General features: G+C 42.5%; 2 protein-coding genes across 5 annotated transcripts; one reads left to right on the top strand and one right to left on the bottom strand.

The window, feature by feature from the left end:
• Positions 1–1197: 1197 nt before the first annotated feature.
• Positions 1198–26427, bottom strand: HNRNPAB (heterogeneous nuclear ribonucleoprotein A/B). Of its 4 annotated transcripts, none has more exons than XM_079320216.1 (9): positions 26293–26427; positions 25892–26179; positions 22834–23002; positions 22591–22749; positions 22046–22177; positions 20360–20468; positions 20114–20266; positions 19951–20035; positions 1198–1901 (listed from the first exon to the last, which is right to left on the bottom strand). In XM_079320216.1, exons 2-8 carry the CDS (start codon positions 26140–26142, stop codon positions 19965–19967), a joined length of 1044 nt encoding a protein of 347 aa, XP_079176342.1. In that variant the 5' UTR covers positions 26143–26179; positions 26293–26427; the 3' UTR covers positions 1198–1901; positions 19951–19964. The 4 variants fall into 4 exon arrangements, with proteins under 4 accessions (XP_079176342.1, XP_079176344.1, XP_079176343.1 ...); XM_079320217.1 differs by lacking the exon at positions 1198–1901 and adding an exon at positions 19371–19695; XM_079320218.1 differs by lacking the exon at positions 20114–20266.
• Positions 9040–17368, top strand: PHYKPL (5-phosphohydroxy-L-lysine phospho-lyase). The gene is made up of 13 exons (XM_079320206.1): positions 9040–9172; positions 10659–10777; positions 11505–11664; positions 12246–12320; positions 13102–13189; positions 13284–13400; positions 13609–13691; positions 13979–14204; positions 14473–14627; positions 15130–15219; positions 15427–15557; positions 15977–16033; positions 17161–17368. Exons 1-12 carry the CDS (start codon positions 9111–9113, stop codon positions 16003–16005), a joined length of 1335 nt encoding a protein of 444 aa, XP_079176332.1. The 5' UTR covers positions 9040–9110; the 3' UTR covers positions 16006–16033; positions 17161–17368.

The following is a 26427-nucleotide window of genomic DNA, read 5'->3' as shown; positions in this document are numbered from 1 at the left end:
TTTTATTTCTTCTTGGTTTACATGATTTTAACTGTAAACTAACTCTGCACTCTCTTCTTGTCTTATTTTTCTTTACCTTTTCAGTCACTTTTGTTAAATTATCTCTTCTCATGCACATCTCATGCAGAACAGGATAATGAGTAACATCTTTATTACATTGATATCTGCATATACCACTGTGGGATCAATTAAAATTGCAAACTAGTCCATGGTTCAACATTTCTTAAGATGTTGAAAAAATAGCAATTGTGCAGCAGAGAGCCATAAAAAATATTTCAAAGAGGAAGAAGATGGCTTATGGCCGAGTCTGTTCAGCTTACAATGAAGATCAAGAAGCAACCAGATTCCTTTACAGGGAGGAGATACTTTGTATTAACAAGTTTTTAAACTGAACAGAGAAGGATACAAATACTAATCCAATGGTTAGAAGTTGAAGCCATACAAACTTAAAAAAGTAAGCTGTGGATTTTTATTTGTGAAACTGGTTAATCCTAATCAGATCAGTGATATAATTGCCATCACCTTTATGCCCTTTTGATTTAATAGATTATGTCTGGAGGGAATACTTTGCTCAAACCAAGTTGCTGGGTTCTGCATAGGAGTTTTAAGTGAAATTAGGAGCCTGACCATAATATCAAGCATATTTATCAATTATCAAGCAATATTATGGCTCTTTGTGGCCTTGATATTAGAGAATACAGAAGGGAGGCAGTTTTGGTGCACTAAGTAGATCCAAACTTCTGTTAAGATTCTTGCTTCATTGCCACTCTTACTGCAGCTGCTGCCAGAGGGGGCTTGAGAGAGGGATGTGACTGTCCAACCTGTCCTGTTCAAGCTGACCTAGTGCAGGAGTCTTGCTCCAATATTCTCAAGAACAGTGGGAATGTGCTTTGTGCTCCACATAGGTGGGGTGATGTCTGGTGTATGTGAGTTCTCATCTGTGACCAGGGTCAGGGGGAGCCTGTGCTCTGCACTGGTCAATGCTGAAATGTTCACCAGGCTCAGGAGAGGTGACACAGCCTCAGGGCTGCAGGCAGTGGATTTGTTACCTGTTGGCTGCTCAGGGACTACACCTACACTTGACTGGCTTTGTGGCTGTACGTGGCATCTCTACCAGTTACTCACCATTTCCTTGGTCACCAAAAAAGATTACATCCATGTTAAATTCAGACCAACTAACAAATCAAGAAACAACAATTATGTAACTCAAAACAGCAATGAAAATGCATTTTATTTACTTCCATTTCATGTTCTCAGCTATCACTTTTGGTGTAGGGGTTTTTAAAGGCATAAGGAGCAGCTAATAAGCTTCCACTGGCCTTTAATGCTTTTGAAAAACCCCTTTAATATCCCAAATTAAAGCTAAAAAAATCTTCTGTGAAAGGTTGAAGGCAAATCTCTCATTGATGTCATCAGGAAGATCTGTAATTGTTCCCTTAATGTACAGTTGCTCTTCCCATCTCCCCCAGTCATCTCCAAACTAAAAGCAGTTCACTATTCCAAACCATGCTGTGGGCTTCTACACTCAAATTCCTGTACATGTTGTGTTCATGGAACTTCTTTCAATATCAATGAGAGTTCAGTCCCCAGAATGACTGCAGAAAGCACAAGAATCTGGAAGTGTCCACAAACAATCTACAATGCAGATAGAAAAGTCTTGTTTTACATATGCTGGCAAAAACTAAACAGCTTTCTATCTAGCTCCTACTTAAAGAAGTTTGATATCACTGAAGCTACAAGACAAGCTAACCTCCAAAGCTTATGAAATTATATTAAAATTTATATTTTCTCTGAGGAAATACCCCGAAGTCCTATTATCTTCAGGTAAACAAGTCAGTATTCCGTCTTCAACTTGTGGAATATCCAGTGCTTGTAGGCATCAACTGTGACCACTGCCAGGCCTGCAAAACATTGATACAGAATAGCAGAATAGTGCTTTACTGCTCTGCAAGGCCACCATCCCCCTCCCAGCACAGAGCCTCTGCTGCCACAGCACCCAAGACATTTGTTTGTGGTGGAGGAAGGCTGGAACTGCCACTCTAGCACAGGAGTGCAGCTGTATCCACACCCACCAGTGCTACAGCTCAGCTACAAAACCTTTTGTGATCCTCTTTGGAAATGCCAAGGCCCTTGGCTCTGTACAAAGATCAGCTATGCACAAGCAGGCAGTCAGGAATGTTCAGGATATTGGCATCACTGCTCACGGGCAGCAGCTTCCCTGGACTCCTGCTGCTGCCACTCCCACCAGGAATGCTGGCAGGTACAGGTCACCACTTTGGCTAGGAGGAACTAACAGCAGGTCTCCAAGGCCTGGGGATGGCACATCCACTCCACCGACCCCTCGTCATCCAAGGAGCATCTGTGGAGAGCAGAGCTCCAGGGAGCAGAGCAGGCAATGGATCCCCCAGCAGGGCTGGCACTGGCTCCTCAAGTCCTGCCTGGTCCTCAGCTGAGACTGGTGGATTTGGCATTTAGATTCTCAACAGTGTACCAGGTTCCCTGCCCATGGCACAAAGTTGGACCTACATGACCTTTAAAGACAGTTCCAAGCCATTCTGTGATTATCAATCATATTATTCAGATCAACAGAATTTATTAGAGAAACTGTTGGCTTTTGTACTGATTACACAGAGTCTAAAGAGGAAATCTGGTTAGACTTCTATATGCCTGACACACAAACATATAAGACTGGTTGTTAAATATATAGCAGTCATGATCTTACTGCAGTGAGTTAAAATGATGTGCTTTGCTCTGCAAATTCATGCCAGAACAATTGATTATTTTCTCCTTCCATATGAAAATGTTTATGTGGGTCTTTCTGAACACTTGGACTTTGCAAATAGCTTATGAAGACAAATTTTACTTCTAGGTAGTACTGGCAGTCTTGCTCAAAACTCAGTCATGATCTCAGACTTTCACAAAGCTTAGGGCGTTTTTCCCCCAGGAAATCTCTCTTTTGTCTTCCCCTCTGATTTCAAAGAATCTGAGACTGCTTTATAGCAATTCCATAAAGCAGCTGAATGTTGCCACTATAAGTCAGCAGCAATGAAGATGATTGACAGAGGCTGCTAATGCCTATGAAATGTGGGTCAGTCTGTGACTGAGCCACTGATTTTTCTAGATCACTATAATATTTGGTGTAACTTCATGGATTCATCAATAGATGTTCTGGATAATTCATTGATATTGGGGGAATCTGACACTCAGACAAATACTTTTTGTTTTTTTAGTTAACAAATTTAACTCCTGTAGAAGCACAGTGCTTTCTATGAGGTTAAACCAAGCATGCCTGCTGCTGCCCAGGAGCAGAGGACACACAGCTTTCTTTAAGGCTTGTTCCATTTCAAACTGGAGCTAATGACCATCTTTCCAGTCACCACCACCATCCTCTCTCTTAACACTGCAGCCCAATCAGTTTTGGAAGCAAAGTTCCCAAATTGGCACAAAAACTCACTTGATAGCCCTAAAAGGTTTTTCAGCCACAAAGCTCTGCAGGCAGGGCTGCCTTGCCCTGAGACACAGCAAGTGCCTTCCATGACTGAGGCTGCAGCTGCTGCTGGCTGTGCTTGTGTCAGTGCTGGTGCCCAGGAGTGATGATGCTGCACCCAACTGTGACCATGGGGAGCAATCCTTAAAGTTTATGGAGAGGATGGATTTAGGAGAAAAGGGAATAAAAGGCAAAAACAAAAATCCCATGTGTGTAACTCCACAGCTTGACAGCTTGAGAGGCACCTTGCCAGAGCATGAACCTGATAATTTGGCCTGTTGTGATGGGGACAAATGAGATTAAGAGTTTTGTAGCTCAGTCATGGCTTGGCCAGTGAGTTCAGGAATATTTATTTGGATTACAAAACAGGTGGCAGAGAAATCCTGATCTGACACCAAACTGAAACTGTTCCCAAATGTCAATTCATCAATATTTTAGTTTAAAAACATCAAAATCAAGATATTGCCACGTGCTTTGTTTTATTCCCATGGGGAGTTGCCTCTCCTGTATGCACTGTTTCTGACACTTCCTGTATATATCATGGTGATGAATTTATTTCTGTATGGATTTTTCTCCTGTGTATTTAAAAATAAGAATGTTTATTTTAATGATAAGCGACTTTCTGATGTGTTTTCTTTTTAGGAAACCAATAGATAAAATACTTAGATGAGCCTTTGTCTTCTGTAATTTCATAAATTCAGCAACTGAAATCCTTAAGCAAACCAGAAAAACGTGGGAGGTTTCAGCAGTTTCAGACAACCCATGCAATGGTGCAAAGTAATCCATGGAAAATGATACCTGTGGTTTTAATATTGTTATAGTAACCACTACCCTGGGTAAAGTTTTGGTTTTGCACTCAGCCAATTATAGAAGGTCTTGGGCAAGAATGCAAGAACTCACATGTTGTAATGCAGTTGATTAAAATAAGTAAGAAACATTAATTAAACTATGAAGATGCCAGGAAGTTTCCAGTTTTATCACAATGGTAAATAACTCCCCAGGTCAATGCATTGTGTGCATTAAAAGGTGTGCCCTGGTCAGTGAATGCTGGTTCAATGCTGCCCTCTATAGGAGACTTTTTTTTTTTAATAGAAGTAAATTTTATGCAAATTTTATGCTGTGACAGTGTTTCTTAATTTACAGCACACATGACTTTTGTGTAACAAATATTTGAATAGATATTTGTAAAACCAGGAGTGCATGGATAGAAACTTTAATTTTTTTCACATCTGGTATTTCTTTCTTGGGAAATACCATTGTATTCTCACGTTTTTTCAGTCCCACTGTTGCCCAGATAATTTTCAGTGTTACTCAAATAAAATCTACCTATAGTAGGTGCCCTGACACATTTCTATTTTTAAAATTTTGGGCATGGAAGCTCTGAATTATTTCCTTTGCAGAGCTTTAACCAGAAGATTTTCAAGAGAGAAGTTACATATATGGATAATTTCAAAAGGCCTGTGACACTCTAACTTGCCAAGGCAATCACTGGGGCACACACTGAACCTGGCAATTTTACAGGAGTGTTTATGTAAGCATATTTCTTGACTCTTTTGCAATAGTGTTGTTTTGGGATTTTTTTAGCAAAAAGGAGGGGGCAGAGAGAAACATCTGGTCACTCTAGTTAGTCCAGTCTCATTGTCTGGAGTCACCTGCTTCAAACTGTGTCCCTGGCACTGCACTGGACCTGGCCATAATTAGTTCAGTTAGAAATACTCCAGAGCTCCACCTGGGGGAATCTATTGCAGACTGAAGCAAACCAGTGAGTAAAAAATCCCATTTCCTAAACTTTATTTTCCCTGGTGATCATTTATATTTGTAAGCTAAAAATTACTTTTAGAACTTTCACATCATTAGGTGAACTACTGCAACTTTGCCATGTGCTTGTGTCCCATTAGATGGCACAGCACAAGGGATGGGTGCCTGTTGTGTAACCTGCAGCTAAAGTAAATGCTGAAAATCTGTCATTTAGATATGAATGGAGGAAGGTCTTAATAAATGATATTATTGTATACTACTATAGAGAGCCTGGGGGAAACCACAGGAAGGCTGGGAAAAATGAGTTTTCCATGCATAAGAAGTTGAATTATTGACATGAGAGTTGAGTAAGAAATACATTAGCAACATTTGTGGTTTTTCTACATCTTAGGACAAACAATTAATTTCTGTTTTGTTAAGTTCTGCTAGAAGTTGCCTTAAGTGTAGTTTCATGGAATAGTCAGCTCACTTCTGTGTCAGCTCACTTGTGTGGTTTCTTACATAACTTAGACATTAATGAACAGAAACTTAAAACAGGGATGACCCAAGTATCTGTAAATGACACTGATCCCATCTGCTGCTTTCTACTATACTGTTAAAAACTGTATTTGAAAAGTTAATTTTACAGGAATTTAAGTGTAGGTGAGTGCTTATCAAACTTGTATTTCTGCAATTATATTTAAAAATCTAGAATCTGGTTTTGCAAAGCAAAGGTACCCATGATATCCACTGAATCTGTGAGTTTAGCAGGAAAGGTCTTAATCTGCCATCAGTGCAAATGAGAGCAGGAGTCTGTGGGGTTTGCTGGTTTGTTTCATAGAGTGCAGTTTTATAAACAATTTCATAACAGCTTTTTGTTTTTCAATTTGGGGGTTTTTCTTCTTGTTATCTTAAAAACAGTCAAAAATACTGAATATGAAGAAAGTTCAGCACAAATACCAGTCAAAACTGAAAGCCCCCTGCTTTGTTGCATTCATGACTTTGGACATGGAAATGATACAAAACTGGTGTGTACATGAGCATTTGAGAAACTCTACCTGCTGGTATCTCAAATCTGTATACAGTTTAGAAAAATGCATGCAACATGTGCCTTATCTGTCCATATTTGCTTTGAAATTATGCCAATGGAGCTTAATACTCTATGACATTATGCAAGTGTCCCTTATTTATGAGCAGTTGCATCACTCCAGGGAGGCTGTTCAGAGGAGAAAGGGCTGTTTGTGTGTTTGCAGCTTGCCAAAAATGAGTTTTGAATGTATTTACATGGCATTTTATACAAAGCTGGCTAAATCTCTGTATATTACCTTTGAAAAGAAATATATAGATATTAAAATTACAGAAAATGTACTTAACATCTCCATTTGCAAACTTTTTGTGATTTTTGATAATGTATGTGCCACAAAAAGTATTTTATTTACTCTTCTTTGGGTACAACTACTTTAAAAATGAAGGCACTAATAGTATTTTTTATCCATTGTTTTAACATGTTAAAATGGTATTAATTAGTACTGCATCATGTATTTCTAGTTTAAGTTGTAATGGAAAATACATTACCTTGAGACCTAAAAATCCTTTTTTTTCTTGTGCTTTTTTTAATAAAAGCAAATACTAAATTTTAAAAATCGTCTCTCTGTACAGATTACTTTTACAACTGTGTGAATATGTACAATGAACTCTGCATTTGTAACCACGAGTAAACTTCCCAAACTGTAAATGTTCAGGTTGTTACTATAAATAGGTAGTAAATATCTTAACCAGACAAGAGTTCAAATAAAGATTAACAGCCATTATTAATTTTTTCTCTACTGTCTTTTGTTATTTAAAACCTGACCTTTATGCAACAATGGAGTTAGACTAAGTTCAATCTAACTTTAAGTACACAGCAATTTGGTTTTGCATTCTCCATATTACAAAAAATTTAAACTGCTCCTGTGTTTATCAAGTAATTGCAACTAGAGATAATTACTGGTGGTTGTATCTAAAGTCTGCCAAGTGCAGTTTTTATATTATCTGTTCTGTTTTTCTAGAGTTTTAAGAGCTGTTTGTCAGTTTAAACCAAAAGAATGTGAATGTGTATTTGGAAGGGGAAAAAAGTCTTATTTTCTAGAATCAAGTTGGATTAGTTGATGAACCTGATTATGGGCACAACATCTGCAAGAAGCAGAACTCAATCCATTCCAGAACTTCTTTTCTGGTTCTTTATCTTCCTATTTCTCTTTAGGCAATTCCAGTCAAACAGGAAAGGAAGAAAGATCATTCTAATCAGATTGACAGCATTTCCTCTTTTAATCCTGACTATTACCTGCTTTAGGATTGGCTCTGAAGGAGTCAGTCAGGTGTCTATCTATCTATCTGCCACCCACCAAACACAGGAGTGAAACATGAAAAAGGTTGGGTTTCCTTCTGCTTAAACAATCAAGTACCTGAAAGAATTATTTTAGTTCTACCACCTTGGCTACCTGCTCAAATTATTTACAACTGTAAAAGAAACTTCCTGCATTTCAAACGAACAGTGCTACAGCTGCACTGATGATTGCTGCCTCCAGGAGAGCGGGGTGTGGGGCTGGCTGCACCGAGCAGTGCCAGCAGTGCCAGCAGCCCCGCAGCCTGAGCCCAGTGTCCCCAGTGTCCCCAGTGTTCCCAGTGTCCCCAGGGCCCGCAGCCTGAGCCCAGTGTCCCCAGTGTCCCCAGTGTCCCCAGAGCCCACAGCCTGAGCCCAGTGTCCCCAGTGTCCCCAGAGCCCACAGCCTGAGCCCAGTGTCCCCAGTGTCCCCAGGGCCCGCAGCCTGAGCCCAGTGTCCCCAGCCTGTCCCCAGGACCCGCAGCCTGTCCCCAGTGTCCCCAGAGCCCGCAGCCTGTCCCCAGTGTCCCCAGAGTCCGCAGCCTGTCCCTATCTGTCCCCAGGGCCCGCAGCCTGTCCCCAGTGTCTCCAGAGCCCGCAGCCTGTCCCTATCTGTCCCCAGGGCCCGCAGCCTGTCCCCAGTGTCCCCAGAGCCCGCAGCCTGTCCCTATTTGTCCCCAGGGCCCGCAGCCTGTCCCCAGTGTCCCCAGAGCCCGCAGCCTGTCCCTATCAGGCCCCAGGGCCCGCAGCCTGTCCCTATCTGTCCCCAGAGCCCGCAGCCTGTCCCCAGTGTCCCCAGAGCCCGCAGCCTGTCCCTATCAGTCCCCAGGGCCCGCAGCCTGTCCCTATCAGTCCCCAGGGCCCGCAGCCTGTCCCCAGTGTCCCCAGAGCCTGCAGCCTGTCCCCAGTGTCCCCAGGGCCCGCAGCCTGTCCCTATCTGTCCCCAGGGCCCGCAGCCTGTCCCTATCAGTCCCCAGGGCCCGCAGCCTGTCCCTATTTGTCCCCAGGGCCCGCAGCCTGTCCCTATCTGTCCCCAGGGCCCGCAGCCTGTGCCCATCAGTCCCCAGGGCCCGCAGCCTGTCCCCAGTGTCCCCAGGGCCCGCAGCCTGTCCCCGTCAGTCCCCAGGGCCCGCAGCCTGTCCCTATCTGTCCCCAGGGCCCGCAGCCTGTCCCCGTCAGTCCCCAGGGCCCGCAGCCTGTGCCCATCAGTCCCCAGAGCCCGCAGCCTGTCCCTATCTGTCCCCAGAGCCCGCAGCCTGTCCCCAGTGTCCCCAGGGCCCGCAGCCTGTCCCCAGTGTCCCCAGGGCCCGCAGCCTGTCCCCGTCAGTCCCCAGGGCTGGCTGAGGCAGCGCCGCCCGCCGGTGCCCGGTGAGCTCCTCGTGGCCGCGCTCGGCGCTCCGGACGGGCCGTGCCCGAGTGCCCGCGCTCCTCCCCTCCCCTGGCGGCCCGGCCCCCGCGGGAGGCGGCCGCTCCTTCCCTCCCTCCCTCTCCCCTCGCTCGGGCCCCGCGGGCGGCTCCGCGGCCATGCGGGCGGCACAGCCGCGCTCCCGGCAGCAGACCCTGGCCCTGCGGCGGAAACTGGTCGGGTGAGTGCCGCGGGACCGGGACCGGGGCCGGGACCGGACGGGCGGGCGCTGCCGCCTGACGTGGCCCGGAGCGGAGCCGAGCCCGCGGCCCCGCCCGGCGGCAGCGCCATCGCGCCGGGCTGAGAGCGGCGCCGAGCGCCCCGCCCGCACGGCCCGGTGCGCTGCTGTAATTAACAGCAATTAGCCTTGCTTAAGGAGGGGGATTACGAAACTGCGCTGTAAAACCCGTATGATACCGAGCGCGCCTGTTGAGACTCAACTGCTTAGAAAGCGTTTTTTGTGAGCCCGGCGGAGGCAGGGCTGGGGCTGGAGGCCGTGCTGGGCCAGGCGAGGTCCTGGCTCACCTACTATTACAGCCCATCTTTCAGTAAATTAATTATATCAAAACCGTGATGGAATGAACAAACGTCGGCTCTCTTTCACAGAATGAGGGACAAGACTCACTTCTAAACTTCCCATTAACGTTGGTGTTTCAACCAACCTAAAAAAGTCTTAATTCTGTAGATCGTCACTAAGAATGGCAACAAGACTCTTTTATTTAACTATGGGAATGTTTTCCTATCATATATATTCAAATCCAAGGCTACTTTTACGTGTTATATAAATACAAAACTTGGGCTGAAAGTAAACGCTGAAATTAGAATTATGCCAGTTACACGCACCTGAAAAACACTACACTGAGTATTAAATCTTTTTCTAACTGATTTTCCTGCCACTGGCAACAAAGACCCAGCCTCTGCAAGCACTTTCTTAGCATCTCTTGATGCTTCTCCTAAGTTAGAAGTTTATGAAACCCCCAACTGTTCTGCCAGCTCACACAGAAAGTATCAAAATTCCTCATGGGGAGGGACAATGAAGCACTTTCTTATTTCACCATTCTCCTTTGTCATCCATTTGACAATGGCATTGTATTTATCATCAAATTACTTCTGTATAAGCCATCTTTCACTAAATGAAGTATGGAAATTTGGCAATGCCCATCAGAGTACTCGGGCAGATGTGTTTCCATTTTACTGGTTTGGGTATTCATTTAAAAAGTGAAACAAAACAAATGCACTTAAGTAAACTCAGCCTTATAAAATCACTCAGTGTTGGTTAGTGAAGCTGTAACAAACTTCACCTGCAGCAAACTATCTGGAAAATCAGGACATTGGCAGGAATAGCAAGATCATAATAAGAATAATAAAAAGAACATAGCACAAGGTAAGAGACACAAAAGAACAAAAAGGGTAGACAGCACAGACAGTAAGGAATAACAGTTAAGACAGGATGAAACTAGTCCTACTGCTGTGGCTAGATTCTAGAGTAGGATTTTCAGGTTTGGAGTGTGGTTTTTTCCTGTAAATCTAAGAAAATTTTAGTGCAGTGCCTTTGGTTTAGGGGCCAAAAGCAGGATGACTTTGCCAGCAAACAGGAGAAATGTCTTTTACCAGCAGGATAAACTAAACTCACTAAGACTGATTTTGCTTTCTGATGCTTGTCCTAGCTCTTCTTGCAAGCTGTTTTTTTCTGATGACCCAGTGAAGATTGTGAAGGCAAAGGGCCAGTATATGTATGATGAGAATGGGAGACAGTACCTTGACTGCATAAACAATGTTGCTCACGGTAAGCTGAAGTCTTGGTATTGGATGTTATCTGATGCTGTGGTTTTTTTAAGCAGAATAAATAACAATCAGTACTTTTACTATGGTTGCACTGTGCTGTGGGAGGGAATTTTTAATTGGAAAAGTGGAAGGAAACTTTCTTGAGCGTGTAGTTTGGGGAATTAGTTTTGTTTTAATTTGTATGTGTGAATGTGCTTTCCAGATTTGCTTCCTCTCTTGTCTTCCTAGAAATGTGTTGAAAACCTACAGATTTTTTTCCATGGAAATTCAAGTAAAGCACCTCACTGTAGAATTTTTTTGTTGTTTTTGTAAAAGTTACAATCACAGAGCCACTGCTTAGTGTGGTGCCTTAATTGTGCATATAATTAAGTGACTGCTGCTTTCTTTGAGGATTTGAAATCTCTCTAACCTAACCCCTACCAGGGCTAGAAATTCTTTGATAGAAGTTTACGTGCACCTTCCTAAACTTCTGAAATATAAATGCCTAAATCCAAGCATCAAATCACACTATTTGTTTTAGCAAATCAATTTCCACTACTAACTACAATCGTTCAATACAGCAGGAGGCAACTTCAAACTTCCTGAGGAGCACAATAATGTTTTTACAAGTCATACCATTATTAAGGCTATCCTGATAATATCTCTGTACTATTAGAGAAATGTGTTAAGCTGGCATGTGAATGAACACCATGAAGAACTCTCAAACCACTGTCCACATTCTCTTGCAGTTGGGCACTGTCACCCTGATATAGTAAAGGCAGCCCATGAACAGAATCAATTGTTAAATACAAACTCTCGTTACCTTCATGACAACTTGGTTGATTATGCAGAGAGACTTTCAAAAACACTACCTGAGAAATTATGCATCTTCTATTTTTTGAATTCTGGGTAAGTTGGGTACATTAGAATTGATACTGGGGCTTTATTAGGTATATACAGACAAGTAAACAGTTTTTTATCAACAACCATTTTCAGTCTGGTGTGGATGACTAGATATTGACAAAACCACGGGGTTGGTTCTGCAAGCTTTCTACCTGGGAACTGAACTAGTGCTTTATTTAAGAAAGGTTTCATTCTATTTGTAAGACCTTGGACCACAAAACAGTAATGTTAATATTTGCTGTATTAGTTTGTCTGATTTGTGTTCTGACTTGGCAGTTATTCTCAAAATTAAATGTACTGATGCATTGCTTCTGCTGGGGCGGGTGCATATTCCTAAGCAAGCTCCTTCTGGAAGAAAAAGAAAACCCAAATTGTTTCTGAAGTGGTTCTTGTACTCTGGCTTTGTAAGATGAATTCTGTTCTGGTTATAAGTCCTACCTAGTGAGTGCTGAGTACTGAGGAACTTGTGCATAACCTGCATTGAGTTCTGTCTGTTCTCTGCAGATACAAAGAACAATGTAAGAGAGGTAAGATTTCAAAACTCAAGACATCCACAATGAAACAATGACTGAATTTTTCCATTGTAGATCTGAAGCCAATGACCTTGCCCTGAGATTGGCACGGCAGTACACAAAACATGAGGATGTTATCGTTTTAGACCAGTGAGTAAATTGCAGTTTGGGGGTCCAAGGCTCAGTTTTGGCTGATGGTCAGAGCATTTCTGAAATTGTCCTGTCGTAGAAAGACTAACCAGGAAGCTGAGGGAAGTAACTTTTCCCTCTGTTCAATATTTACCAGCTCAGTCCCAAGAGCTGTGGTTGGGCTCTCCAGTACTTGACAGCTGTTGACACACTGGAAGGAGGCCAGCAGTGGCCTGCCATGATGGGAAGGGAGCCACAGCAGTGAGAGGTTTGTTCAGCTGCAAGACAGCCAGATAGATCTTACTGCAACTACAACTGTCTCATGGGAAGGAGCAAAAAACATGGGAGCCAGGTGATGATGTATGGTGACAGGAAAAAAAAGACCTCAGATATAAGTTCAAACCTGAGGAATCTTCATGAGAAAAAAATCTTTTGCCATGAAGGGAGTCACATATTAGAACAGGATCCCTACAGTCACTGGACACTCCATTGTTGGAGGACATTCAGAAACAGGCCCTTCCCATTGTTCTGCAGTCTTGAGATGCTGCTCAAGTGTTCCATGATGTGATTCCACTCACATACCAGTGGTATGCCCTGTCCCTCTGCATCCCTTATATTGAAAAAATCCAAATAGAACTAAGCTCATTGATAGAAAAGAAACTGCAGAGGTGTACTCAGCTTAAGTTACTGAATTTCCTATCAGGTGATAGCAGCTGGCTACTCTTTACTATATGGAATGCTAATGCTAAAGAACTCTTGATATTAAGAAAATTACTGTTTAGTTCTGCCAATTGTTTTTAAGTGCTTACCATGGACATCTGACATCTTTGATTGACATAAGCCCATATAAATTCAGAAATCTAGAAGGACAAAAGGAATGGGTCCACGTGGTATGTACTTCAGCCTATACCTATCTATTGCTTGTCAATTGAGTGCAGTTGTTTTTATGATATATTGAATATAGGATACTGTTCCTTTGCATAGGCTCCTGTTCCAGACACATACAGAGGACTTTACAGAGAAGACCATGAAGATGCAGGAACAGCCTATGCTGATGAAGTAAAAAATACTATTGAGGAGGCACATAAGAGAGGCAGAAAGGTAAAGCATCATTTCCTTAACTGTTTATCTTCTCTTAGAAATGAATATGCCTGACAGTCAGTGCAATTTAGAGTTACTGAAGTTAAGCTAAGTGGTTAGACTTTGTCAAAAAGAAAATATCACATTAATAATCAAAAACAATCTAAGGACAATGAGCTTGCCCCACAACTTTCTGTATTGTTTTCAAATATCATATGCTGTGTTTCAGATTGCTGCATTTTTTGTTGAATCTCTACCAAGTGTGGGTGGTCAAATCATTCCCCCAGCAGGTTATTTTCAGAAGGTTGCAGAGTAAGTAGTCATTCATTATCTTTTTTAACTTAACATATTTGGAAAATAGAGAATTTCTCTACCTGAAGTATCATAGAGCTTGATAGGTAGGAAATTACCCAACCTTCATGTTAGAATGTGAACTTCATATATGGCAAAGACCTGCTTATAAACAGGCAGTATACAATACAGGCTTGTACACATTTGTTTCTTTAAAGTTTGCAAAGTAATGCTTTCTGCATGTTCCTAAACAGTAAATGCTATGCTCTCTTTCTTTTTAAGAGACAATCCAATCTGTTATGTTACAGGCATGTGCACAAGGCAGGAGGTGTATTTATTGCTGATGAAATTCAAGTTGGCTTTGGCAGGGTTGGCAAGCACTTTTGGGCATTCCAGCTTCAGGGAGAAGATTTTATACCTGACATTGTCACTATGGGGAAACCAATAGGAAATGGGCACCCACTTGCTTGTGTAGCAACAACAGAAGAAATTGCAGAAGCATTTGCAGCCACAGGAGTAGAGTATTTTAATACAGTAAGTAAACAGTTACCCACTTCTGTAAAGGAGGCTAAGGATTAAAATTAGATATTCATGCTGTGTCTTTATTAGTATTTACTACACAGTAACTAAAGAGGAACTGTGTTACTGTACTATTTCTGTTTCTAGTCTGTGATTCTATGTGTTGGTTCCATCTGATAAAAGTGATAGCATGGTGTTTGTATCACTGAGACTGCACTTTCAGTGACATGACTGCATCTTTCTTCCCTCTCCATGGCTCTGTGTGTTCCTTTCTTGGGCTCAGTTTGGTGGGAACCCTGTTTCATGTGCCATTGGATTAGCTGTCTTAGATGTGATTGAGAAGGAACACCTTCAGGCTCATGCCACAGAGGTAGGCAACTTCTTGATGAAGATACTCAAGGAGCAACAAATCAAGCATCCCATCATTGGTGATGTCAGGTATCAGTGCCTTATTTACATTTTTAGCTGCCTTTGATTCAGTCAGCCCAACCACTCAATCCCCTAGACGCTGCTTTGAGAAATTTATTAAATTTTGTGTTTTTACCAAAAATAAAAACCCTCCTGGTACAATTATGTAAAACAAAATTGAGCTTACCAGAAGTCTCATGTACTTTGCCACTCTGGGCTAGAACTGTTTCATCAATTTATTAGCTGCTAAAGGAATTCACTTTCCCATTTGAACTCACAGTTCAAGTGCACAGGGTGCAGAAGTGATTAGCTAGATGGAAAACATGCTTGACATCCTGTCTTGCACTGCCAGTGTGAGCAGACAGAAGTCTGTATTACTACATTTCTTCTGAACAGCAAAACCTTTTCTAGCAGTAGCCAAACTTCAGGTAATTCTCATGAAGCAAAGGTTTGGTCTCAAAAAAAACCCTCAATTTTTTAGTTCACTTGTAGTTCCTTCCTCTTACACAGACTGTTTTTATTTCTTTTACAGAGGCTGTGGCTTATTCATTGGAGTGGACTTAATCAAGGACCAAGCAGAAAGGACTCCAGCCACAGCAGAAGCAGAGGATTTAATAACAAGGTACATGGGACAATCATGGAGTCCCTCAATATGAGAGGCAGGCACACAATTACAGAGTACCCTTGCCACTCAGTTGCTAAAATACAACCAACAGGCCAAAGCTGAAACCAGTGTAGACACTATGTGACAGCCTGCAGGCTGGTGCTTGCAGGTTTTTCTCAAGTACATGCAGAGGCTAATGTAATTCTTTGTTACTGCTCTTTCCAGACTTAAGGAAAGATATATTCTACTGAGTACAGATGGGCCAGGAAGAAATGTGCTGAAATTCAAACCCCCTATGTGTTTTAATATGGAGGATGCAAAATTTGTTGTGGAGACAATTGACAAAATACTAACAGGTAAATCATGATCAAAACTTTCAAAAATAGAGGGTGGTTTCTGAGCTTTCTTGAAGACAAGGCTGAGCTACTGAGTGTGATTTTCAGAAGTGCTAAAATGGAGCCAAGATGGTAAATGCTGAGCACATAGCCTTCCCTCCTCAATTATTATGTGCTGAAGTTCTCTAACAAAACTACTTCCTCTACAGATGCATGTGCTTTTTTGCAAAATAGTTTTGTTGTGGCTGAGGTTTGAGTGTTCAGCTTATCTGAACAAGCTCAATTTGTAAAATATTCAACATGTTCCTGAAAGCCATAATCTATGTACTTTTGCCACTTAGCTTTTTACACAACTTCTATATATTTAGCATTAAGACTAGTGTAAAAAAAAAAGTCACTAAGTCATGACTTTTCTAAGTTGTTGCTTATTCTCTCCCCAGATATGGAAAAAGAATGTCTGAACCAATAGAAAACACCTGTTTGTTCTGCCTGAGCAGGTATTTACCTACAGTCACCCAGTACCATTTAAAAGGCAAGGTTCCTAAACATTACTTCACAAGCACTGTCACAATAAAGGTTCCTCAGAGATGCTTTTACTCAAAGTTTGCAGGAATTTCTGGGAATCTCCAACCATGGACTACACTTGTGTACATCCAGCATTCACAACTACCTTCTATCACTCTGACACTCCCAGCAACACTTGGTGCATCATTTTTGTGAGGGCCAACATGTCCCAGACATGACTGTCTATAGTGCATGCAAATGACTGCACATCCACACACACAGAGCTTTTCTGCTTGCTGCTCAGTGCCTTCAGGCTCCAGCTAGAAGCTGGTCCAGCTGCATAACCACTTCTCAGCAGCTCTCCCCTTACGTGTCATTTCAGGTTCACAGCTGCTATCTCATCCTTCAGGATCCATCTACCCCTAGACTCAAAAGTTTGTGGGTATCAGAGTAACACTGGTCCTGTTATGTCTTCATATGTTGTAGGCCCTTAATAGATTGCCACGAGAACATCTAGCTGCAGCTCTTTGCTGCACACTCATGAGCAGTGTACACATTTAGAGTTAACACCTTGGCAACAACACCCTTTGGTACTCTTAGTACTTCTTCAAACTACTCTGAAAGACAACCACATGTTTAGTAGAACTCTAGATAGCTGGGCAGGAATGCACCTAATGTGATCATTGTGAGCAGTGTAATCATGAGTGTCCTCAACCACCATGAGATTCACAGTGCTGGGGCCCTGAGCTAAGGAGAAATGTATTTTTAGTTCAATGTAATATTAGTATAGCAGGCACAAGAAAAACGTGTTAATATTTTATTTAGCAAGTTAATGGAAAGACATACAGCTGTTTATACTACTTATTCTTAGGAACAAAGATTACTTAACAGTGCCAGTGCAAATTAGAGGCCTAATGACTTAATGTGCTTGTCTGTAATCTAAACTAAGCAAGAAAAATACCATTATTTTCTACAGGAAACCAAGAATGCAAAAAGCCTCTTACTAAGTACAGTACTAGTAAGACACTTACATATAATGTAAGCGAGAATGAGGCAATGAAGTAATTTCTTTTAATGATACTTTTACAAAAAAAAACATTACATTATTTTCTTTCCATAGGTTTCAAACAATGTTCAAGATCTACTACTAAGAAACATTATTCTACTATAATAATGCACATTTAATCTTCATCCTAGCATGTCTTAGACCAGATAAGTCACCTTTGATTTTTCTGTTTTTATTTATCTTATTTTTAGTAAAAGCTCTAAGAGAAATAAATTTTACAAGAGCTTGTCTCAACTCTGGCAGTGTGGAATGGGCTTTTATTTTAAACAACGCATCTAAAACTGATTATAAAGGAGGATCTTTCTAGTGGCCACTACAAAATACACTTTCTAAATTTATGCACTTTCAGGTTATGACTTTTTCAAATTAGGATGAGCCAATGGGTGTTCTGATATTTAAGTCTTCAGCTACCTATGCAAACACCATTCCAGGTGCTAGTACACCCAGTCCTTCCCAGGCTCCTCTGAGCAGTTTCAGCAGCCAGTGTCAGAACAAGGTCCCTAAGTAGCACTATATTCAACAAACACTCTCAGCCACCAGCTTAAGTCAAAAACTTCAGTTCCAAATTCCTAACATCAAATGCATGAGGGACAAACAGCTGAGGACTATGTCTCCCAAATCACTTCTTACTAACAGTCTGTCCTCAAGAAATATCCAAGTAGGATTAGTAAATTAAGAGTAGATTACAGCCATAAGCAACGACCTTGTGTACAAGCCTTTACTTTTACCAGGCTGTTCTTTGTATCACAAACTTTTCATGCAAAGAAGAAAGGGAAAAGCCAGCTCTGCATTTAAGTACCAGTATCCTCAGTTTCTGCCTAAGGCCAGATCACCTGTTAAAGTAGCATTACCTGAGCACCTACTCACAAAAACCACCACAATAACATCAACTGACAAACTCTTGCTAGGACACTACTAGCCAGAAGGACTGCAGCACAATGGTCCTGGTACCATGCAATTTTCCCACTGGAGGGCCAAGTGTTTGCTAGAAAAATATTCTGCTACCCCTTATTTCACAGAAAAAAAAAATACTTAAAGTATGCAAGAAAGTTTTATATCGTGAGACAGTAATACTTTTAAATACTGTACTCATTTGTTTCAGTCATCTGCTGTATTTTTTTATTTGCAAGTAAGTTGGGCTGGAAGGTTACATGGTCCAGCTGTAAAGTTGTCAACTATGAGATTAAATTTTTTTTTTTTTTTTTAATACTCAAGATTTCCACTTAACACCAGCAGAGTCTTACAGACTTCTAAATTTACAAGCAAGTTTTTCTTTTTAAGGACAGCCAGCAGGGAGCAGCAGATTATAGTCCATGCAGAAATAGCTGCATCCCCTGTTAAAAAAAACTGGAAAGGTCACTAGTAACACGTGTTTGTTTCTTCTCTTAGTTACTTGGTTTGATTCCACTTCTGGGTGTTACTTGTTCAAAGAAAATTTGTTACAAGAAAAAAAATTGCCGTGTTTTAGCTCTAAAAGGAAATTAAAAATTTAATTGATCACTGCAATGAAGATTTGAAGTTTATTTTGTGCAGTAGAGCTTGCTACTTATATTCTGTCACAAGACAGGCAAATCACATGATGGTTATTGCCTTAAAATAGCAGTAAACCAACAGTAAAGTCAAAAAAGGAGAGTATTTCTAGCTGGTCACTCATCTCTAGAGAAAGATATGTTTTTTCCACCCACAACTGTAGTGGAAGTTCTTTCAAAATGTGTTATACAAAAAGGCTGCAAAAATTCAAACTTTGCATTTTTACTTTGATGTCTGTCCAACCTGCCTTTCAAGGAAGGCATATACATCCTATTAACTTGCAGACAAGTCTCAGACTCAAGACAGTGAAATAGAAAGGAACTGCAGACAGCTTCTTGCACACCTCTTGGCTCCCTCCTGCAGTTGCTGTCCAGGCTCCCAAGCCCTACCTGAAACCTACAGCTCCTCCTAGCAGAGCCCTAAGCAGACACCACTACAGTTACTCTGAGCCTCTGTGCTTGCCTAGAGCATGAGCCACCACCTCACCAGCACAGCCCCACTACAGCTGGGGCTTCTCACCTGAGCTCTCCTCCACAACCTCCAGGCAGAAGTGACAGCAGGTTTTAGCTGCCACTTAACTGCAAGTGAGCACAACTACCAACACAGCCTTCTAGTTTTAAGATTAAAAACACTTAAGCACAACTCTTACTCTATCAAGATACTGCCATGACTAAGTTCTGGGAACAGGATACTGGTGTTTTACTAACACAAGAGCTGAAGAATGGCACAAGACACTAGATTACGCCTTTTTTATTTCAAAAGCTAGGATAGCGTCAATATCCATGTCATGGTGAATCAGAACACATGTAAAATACCTTACAATACATTAGATTCCAAAAAGGTACCAAAAAGTACAGTAAAATTAACACTTCCATTACAGGAAATGTATGACACAAAAACAATACAAAATAAAAAGGTGGAAAGTGACACTGGTTCCCTAAGATGCATCTCATTCTGTACAACTGGAGTAATGCAGAGTCCATAGTTAACTCCAAGAGGCAGTCCCTAGATGCAGAGCTGCAGCTTTAAGCAGACCCTCAAAATCAGTTTCAGTTTAACCTATTAATAAAATCATTAATTAATACCTTCAGCAATGCTGAAATTTATACACCACACTGTCTAGACAACTAATTATTGGTAAGTATTAAACATGTAAAACATTTCCAGGGAGCTCTTCCAAGTAAGATGCACATTTAACAGGCCATAGAAATTTATTGTAAAGTTAAATTTGGTACAGAACTGAAGTATCCATCTACAGCATTGTATACAAAACCTATGCAGTCATTTTCCAAAAGAGACCATGCCACTGCATACCTGAATAAGTTTGATCAATATGGCTTGTAGTTATTCTGATGACCACCACGTCTTGGTGTCTTCCCATAATTTGCACTGCCTTGACCTATGAACAAGAGGACAAATGCATTAAACTGCTAATTAGTTATGCTTGCTTATACCCAATACAGTTCTCTTTACTTACTGTAATCATAGCCTGGTCCATATCCATAATACCCATATCCTGAATAATCATAGCCTCCATAGCCACCATAACCTTGCTGATAGCCGTATCCTTGATTCCCATAACCCTGGTTCCAGTAATTGCCATAACCTTGATTCCAATTTTGACTTTGAGCTATAGAAGGGAAAACCATCCACAAAATCCCATTTTAGTACACACAACTTATTTAGAATGTGTCCATACTAAAGTAGTGTGTGTGGTACTTACCGCCGCCTCTTCCACCTCTGCCTCTTCCTCCATAGCTACCTCTTCCTCCACCACTACTGAACTGTTGCTGCTGGTACACTTCTTTTGGCTGTGCTACTTTAATCTCACACTGCAAATAAAAAACAAGGAAGAATATGTAAAGCATCTCAGAGCAGCATTGTCCATTCTGAGTACCTGGAGAAGCCAGAGGTTCCTCTGGAGGCAAAGGAGGTGTGCATGCTGTGCTCCTGGTCAGGTGAGCAGCACTAAGGCATATCCAGGGCATCTGATTTATTGTGCCACCTGGGCAAAGGTAAGTCACTATCAGCCTTTCCAAGAGGCCACTGCTTTCAAGGCATTTTATCTTGCCTATTCCCTACCATTAATTTCACACCATGAAGAGGTGCTGAGGCCACCTCTGCTGTAGGAGTCACAAGGCTGCCTTCTCACCTGGCACAACCTCCAGGACAAGGCTGCTGCTATCAGACTGCTTCCCCTGACATGCACTGAATGAACAAGGTTCTGGGAAATGCACCTCAAGGAGTTTTCCTGTACAACCTACATAATGTGTTTGTGGATGGACTGTACCAAACCCCTACCAATGCCTGAAATTACCATTTATCAAATACTAACAGGTAAAACCAACCAGAACTGACATTTCCAAGACAGGTTCCCAGGCTGCAGTTCAAGCTGTCACCCAACTGCCAGGTTCCTGAGTTTGTGCACAGTTCAAGATTAGAGCACCTGAGCAAGTCTGGAGTTATTCACCATAGGACCTCTAAGGTAATCTGATTTTTTTTTTATTATGGCTATAGCACAAAAACAAGTCATAGGTATGATACAGAAATTTCTCAACTCTCTTGGCATTCAGGCATTAATCTCTCCTGAAAACAAACTTCACTGCTAACCAGTGACTTTCCCACTGTATTGGGTTTGCCACAATTTGCTCTGTATTGTGTCAAGACTAGCTGTAAACCAAGTGCAATTTAAGTCAGTGTGATCCTGTGTAATGTGGTCAGTGTGGCCTCAGAGCAAGGGACCAGGAACACCTCGAGCCAGTACACATCATTTGCCTGCAGTATCTCTTCACTTGTTGACCCAACAATGGAGCCTCTCTCCATTAGCCATTCCTCAGATGAGCAGTCAGCTGGTCAGAGCATCTCACACCACCTTTACAGCAGATCCCATAACCAGCTAACCAGGCACAAGCTTCCATAAGTGGACATTCACTCCCTGAACCCTTTTAGTGGGATTACATGACAAGGTTTTGGTAGCAGGAAGGGGCTTCAGAAAGAAAGCAGAAGCTGGCCCCCAGCAGACAGAGCCAGTTTCAGCCAGAGACTTGCAAAGTTAAGCATCTGCAAGGCTTTCACTTATGCAAGTGCTCTGTGCTGAAAATAGGCATCTATCTGTTGAAATGGCTTACACTGATACATATGCCAAATTCTCCACATAATATTTAATGAATGCAATTAGATACTTTACATACAAAAGTTCCTAAAATACATTAATGAAAGCCACAAGTATTGTCAAAGAGCCTTGGTAGCCTCTATGACAGAACTTATGGCAGAACACCACTATGGCAAACTTCAAGCTGTCCTTATTGTAAATTTGGAACTATGACACAAGAGGTCCACAAAACCCTTTTCAGGTTACAGATGTAGCAGTATTATCCTTGAACAAAGAGTTAAAAGTCAGAGTTTCTACCTTGCTTCCACTGACGTTATGGAATTTCTTCTCCAAAACCTTCTTCACTGGATCCTCTTCCTTGAAAGTGATGAACACAAACCCCCTCCTTTTGTTGGTCTTTGGATCCATTGGCAGTTCAATTGCTTCAATCTGTAGACATGAAATTCTATTTTCAGACTAATATTTTAGATGAGCAGTTAAATGCACAGAAATTGGGACAGCAAAACTAAATTTTCTTTCTGTGCATATTATGCAACACCAAAGTTGAAAGTCTTTTTATGCTAAACACTGATTTTCAGATCAGGTATTTCAATTTTACAAGTATTAAAACTGATTTTAACATCAGTTAAAATGCTTTGAGTTAAAGACAAGGGTATCTAACTAGCAATGGAAGCACCTTGTGCAGCAAGTGCCACCTCTACTCTCAACTTAGGAAACTTCTGGATGTCACAGAAGGCTTGATACATCTAAAGTTAACTTACTTTGAAACTTGAAAATTATTAATAAGCTAAACATCAACTGGAGACTATGCTTTCAGAGTCTACCAAGATACCATCACACACCTCTCCAAACTCTCCAAAGTATTCCCTGATTTTCTCTTCTGTGGCTTCTGGGTTTAGTCCACCAACAAATATTTTCTTCACTGGATCCTTTTTCATTGCCATGGCCTTCTTGGGATCAATTAGTCGTCCATCTAGTCTGTGTTCTTTCTGTTCCAGAACCTAAAAGACAGTTTGGTATGATTAACTTGAGCTGAAAAGTTTCCCCTAGAAGTTAAAGCTCTAATATATGAAGCTTAAATTCACCTTTTCAACACTCCCAGGTTCTTTGAAGAGAATAAATCCAAAACCTCTGGATCTTCCTGTGTTAGGGTCCATCTTTATCGTACAGTCGGTTACCTCACCAAATTTGGTGAAGTAATCTTTCAAGTCTTTTTTGCTTGTATCCCAACTGAGGCCACCAACAAACATCTTCCTGAAATTTCAAGGAAAGAAGAGCTATTCAGATTCAGGAAGCACTAGAGAAAAGCACATGCAGTAAGATGCTCAGTGGTACACACCTCAGCAGCATTGTCAGAACAGGACCAACTGTTCTGAGTGCAACAACTGCATCTTGGCAAAGGCTGCTGATATTACAGTAGTGCACAAGGAGGTCTCTCCCCCCTCTTTCTGAGGGAATGCAACAATGCATCCTTGCCATTTATTAGAGGATATAAGAAATAGTAAGAATAGCCTGAAATATTCCTTGCCAGTAACTTATGTTCTTAATAAAAGTATTCTGTAATTTGCAAGAAAGCAATTTTGATTATCAAGTACTGCCAACTCAGTTTTTACAATGAACTTAGGAACATTCCTACTGCTCTGAAAGCATTCAGCAAAGGAAAAGGTATCAAAAAGCAAAGTATTTGAGCTCTCTGAGGTTTCAGTTAAACAGCTGTAAAAATTTCAGTCCAGGTATCTGTGACCTCCAGTAAGTCACATAGAACAGATGGGACTTTGGACCTGCCTTAACTACCATGTTGTGTGCTTCTTCCTGCTTAGTTACTGACTCTAGTTCTGTCTTCATCAGTACTACACAAATCTCTCTGTTCTAGTCTTTAATTCCAAGCAGGCAGATACAGTTCTTCCCTGCCCACTTTCCCATACAAAACACCCTCTGAAGGAGGATATCTAGCTCAAAGAACTAAATTCGAGGTACAATACAGAAGTGAAGCTAACAAACAAAACAGTGATAGCAGGCAATAAGGCATTTTTCAAATTCTTCACTTCAAATGAAAACATTAATAACATGGCTACATTTTCTATTTTCATCGTTTCCAAGGTAACAAACTAAGCTTTTGAAAGCATTCAAGCCTTTTTATCTAACTATAGACTGAAGCAGTTTAAGTTGTCATTACTCTTGTTTGGAGGCAACCTAGATTGGCATTAGAAGGTAAGAGCACTTCAGAAATTAAACTGTTTAAATAATGCTTTTGGTGTTTATGTGTACCTTTGCAATAACCGGCATCTATTTATGTACAAGAGGCAATGGGGGGAACCTTATGGGAGCTTTCTTAAACTTTTTCTCTTTTTTCTTGAACTGGGTGAAACCATACTCTTTTTTTATCAGCTGAAGTCAAGGTTTCCCAGCAGACCAGGCTGTGCACTCTTGATGAGTGCAGCAGGAAGCACCGGGCCCAAGTAAAGGGTGTGCTTCCTGCAGCCATTACAGCAGAGCCTTGGAGGAACAGCCCTACGGAGTTTAATAAACCTTCCAATACCAGGTCAAAAAAAGGGGATTCCTTCCCATCTCAACAGCTGATCCTGGCTGCTCTAACCTGTATGGACTGAGAGCAGCTTCCCACAGCACACCCTGTCATTACTGAGCACACTTACAGAACAATCAAGAGATTGAGGGATGACAGGAACTTGTCTGGAGGCTGCTTTATGGCACTGGGTTGGAGCTGTGGCATTGCCACATGCTAAACTCACCTCTTACCACGGCAGTATGTGCTACACTTTGTAATTTGCAGTGCTTTGTTTTGCAATTGGAAAAACTGATACCTAATTTAGGTGACACAACAGTTAAAACTTTTGAACCTTTGCAACTAATACAAAAATCCTAGTATTTGGCTTTGCCTTCAGAGACCACAAACTGGACAACTGCACCCTTAACACACAGTCATTTTTCCCTCCTGAGTGTTTTAGTGCAGCTAAATTGAAGCTTATTTTAGCTCTTAACAAAATATTGTAAAATCAGTGCCTTGGACAGCAACTACATTTTTCACATAGGTCAATTCCTCTGCATAACTGCTTTTCTAAGAAACTTCATTTCATACCGATTTGGGGCTGAAGCTTATTACTTCCTGTAACAAGGAAAATACTACCACCCTTTTTTCAGCACAGAATACTAGAAATAGTAAAGAAAAATTCGCACACAGCTAAAAGGCTGGATTCTCAATCCTTCCAGTGTCTGCAAAAAGTACATCCAGCCCCAGCTTGTGGGAAGCTTGTGCAAGTGTTACTCGTTCCTTTATAGTCAAAAATCTATTACACTGGCTTCAGCTTTCCCTTTAACCTGAGGGATCTGACCCTCTGGTTCAGAGCTCAGCGGTAACAAAGGAAGTGCCAATTAAATACATGGGGCAGCCTGAACAACAAAGACGTGCTTGAGAAATAGCCAGGTAATATTCATGTTAAGTACGTGTATTTATGAGCAGCCCAACTATGATAGGAAAGAACTTCCTCTTGTATGCACACAAGGATTCCACTACCAAAGCACAGCGAAACTACCCTGACTCCTCCAGAAATCCCTTGCAAAACTTGAGGCATTTTCTGACAATGCTGCAAAGTAGCACACCAAAATCGCTCTTACCGACTTAAGCACACCGCGCATCGTCTCAATCGCGCTGATTTTTCCTTTACTTCCATTAAAAAATACTTAGCTTACCACCGCGCTGCCTTCCAAGACCAAGATTATTTTTAAGTGCTTTACAAAAAACATTCACATTTATATCGCCGCCGGTGGCGATGGGCCACGCGATCCCCACAAAGTTCCAACCAGCCCCCCCTCCCCCAACAGAAAGCAACTCCTTCCATCCGCCCCTTTCGCTAAAGAGGAAAAGGATGAAGAAAACGCGGGAGAGGTAAATCCCCTTCCATTTTACAGCGTGAGACGGCAACAGCCCCGCTCGGCGCCCCTCCCCCAGCCGCCACATGGCGCCAACAAAAGGCAGCGCCAGAACAAAGGAAGCGCTGGTGCTGCAGGGCCCCGGCTCGGCGGGGCCGCTCCCGCTCCCTCCCCGCCGGGCCGAGCGGGGCCGGGGGCGCTGCTGCCGCAGGGCCGCGCCGGGCCCGGCGCTCCGCACATGGCGCCCGCGCTTACCCCGCATCCTCCTCGTTCTTGCTGGCGTTGATCTGATCACCCTCGGCCCCATTCTGGCTGGCGGCCGTGCTCGCCGTTCCCGCCGCTGGGCCGGCCCCCGCCGTCGCCGCCGCCGCTCCCGCTGCTCCTGCCGCTCCCGCCGCCGCCGCCGGAGCCCCGCCGGTCTCGGCCTGCTGCTCCCCGGCGCTCTCGGCCGCTTCGTGCCCGTTCTGGGTAGCGCCGGCCGCCAGCTGCTGATCCGCTTCCGACATGGTGCCCCGTCCGCAGAGGGAGAGGGACGAGAGGCGCCTGCGAGAGACCAACGCGGGTCAGCGCGGCGGCTCCTCCCCGGCCGGGCCGGTCTGATCCGGTCCGCTCATACCCCTCCCCCTTCCCGCCGCCGCCATCCCGCTCGTACTCACTTTTAAAATCCGCTCCCGATAAAACCCGGGCCGACCGAAGTCTAACTAAAATTGCGCTGGTGCTGGAGCTGATCCCGCTCCCCGCGGCTGCTCCGCACCGGCCCCGCCGCCACCGCCGCCTCCCCCTCAGACACG

This window comes from Erithacus rubecula (genome assembly GCF_903797595.1).
Source record: "Erithacus rubecula genome assembly, chromosome: 16".
Taxonomy (NCBI): Eukaryota; Metazoa; Chordata; class Aves; order Passeriformes; family Muscicapidae; genus Erithacus; species Erithacus rubecula.
This window is presented reverse-complemented; position numbering and strand designations above follow the sequence as displayed.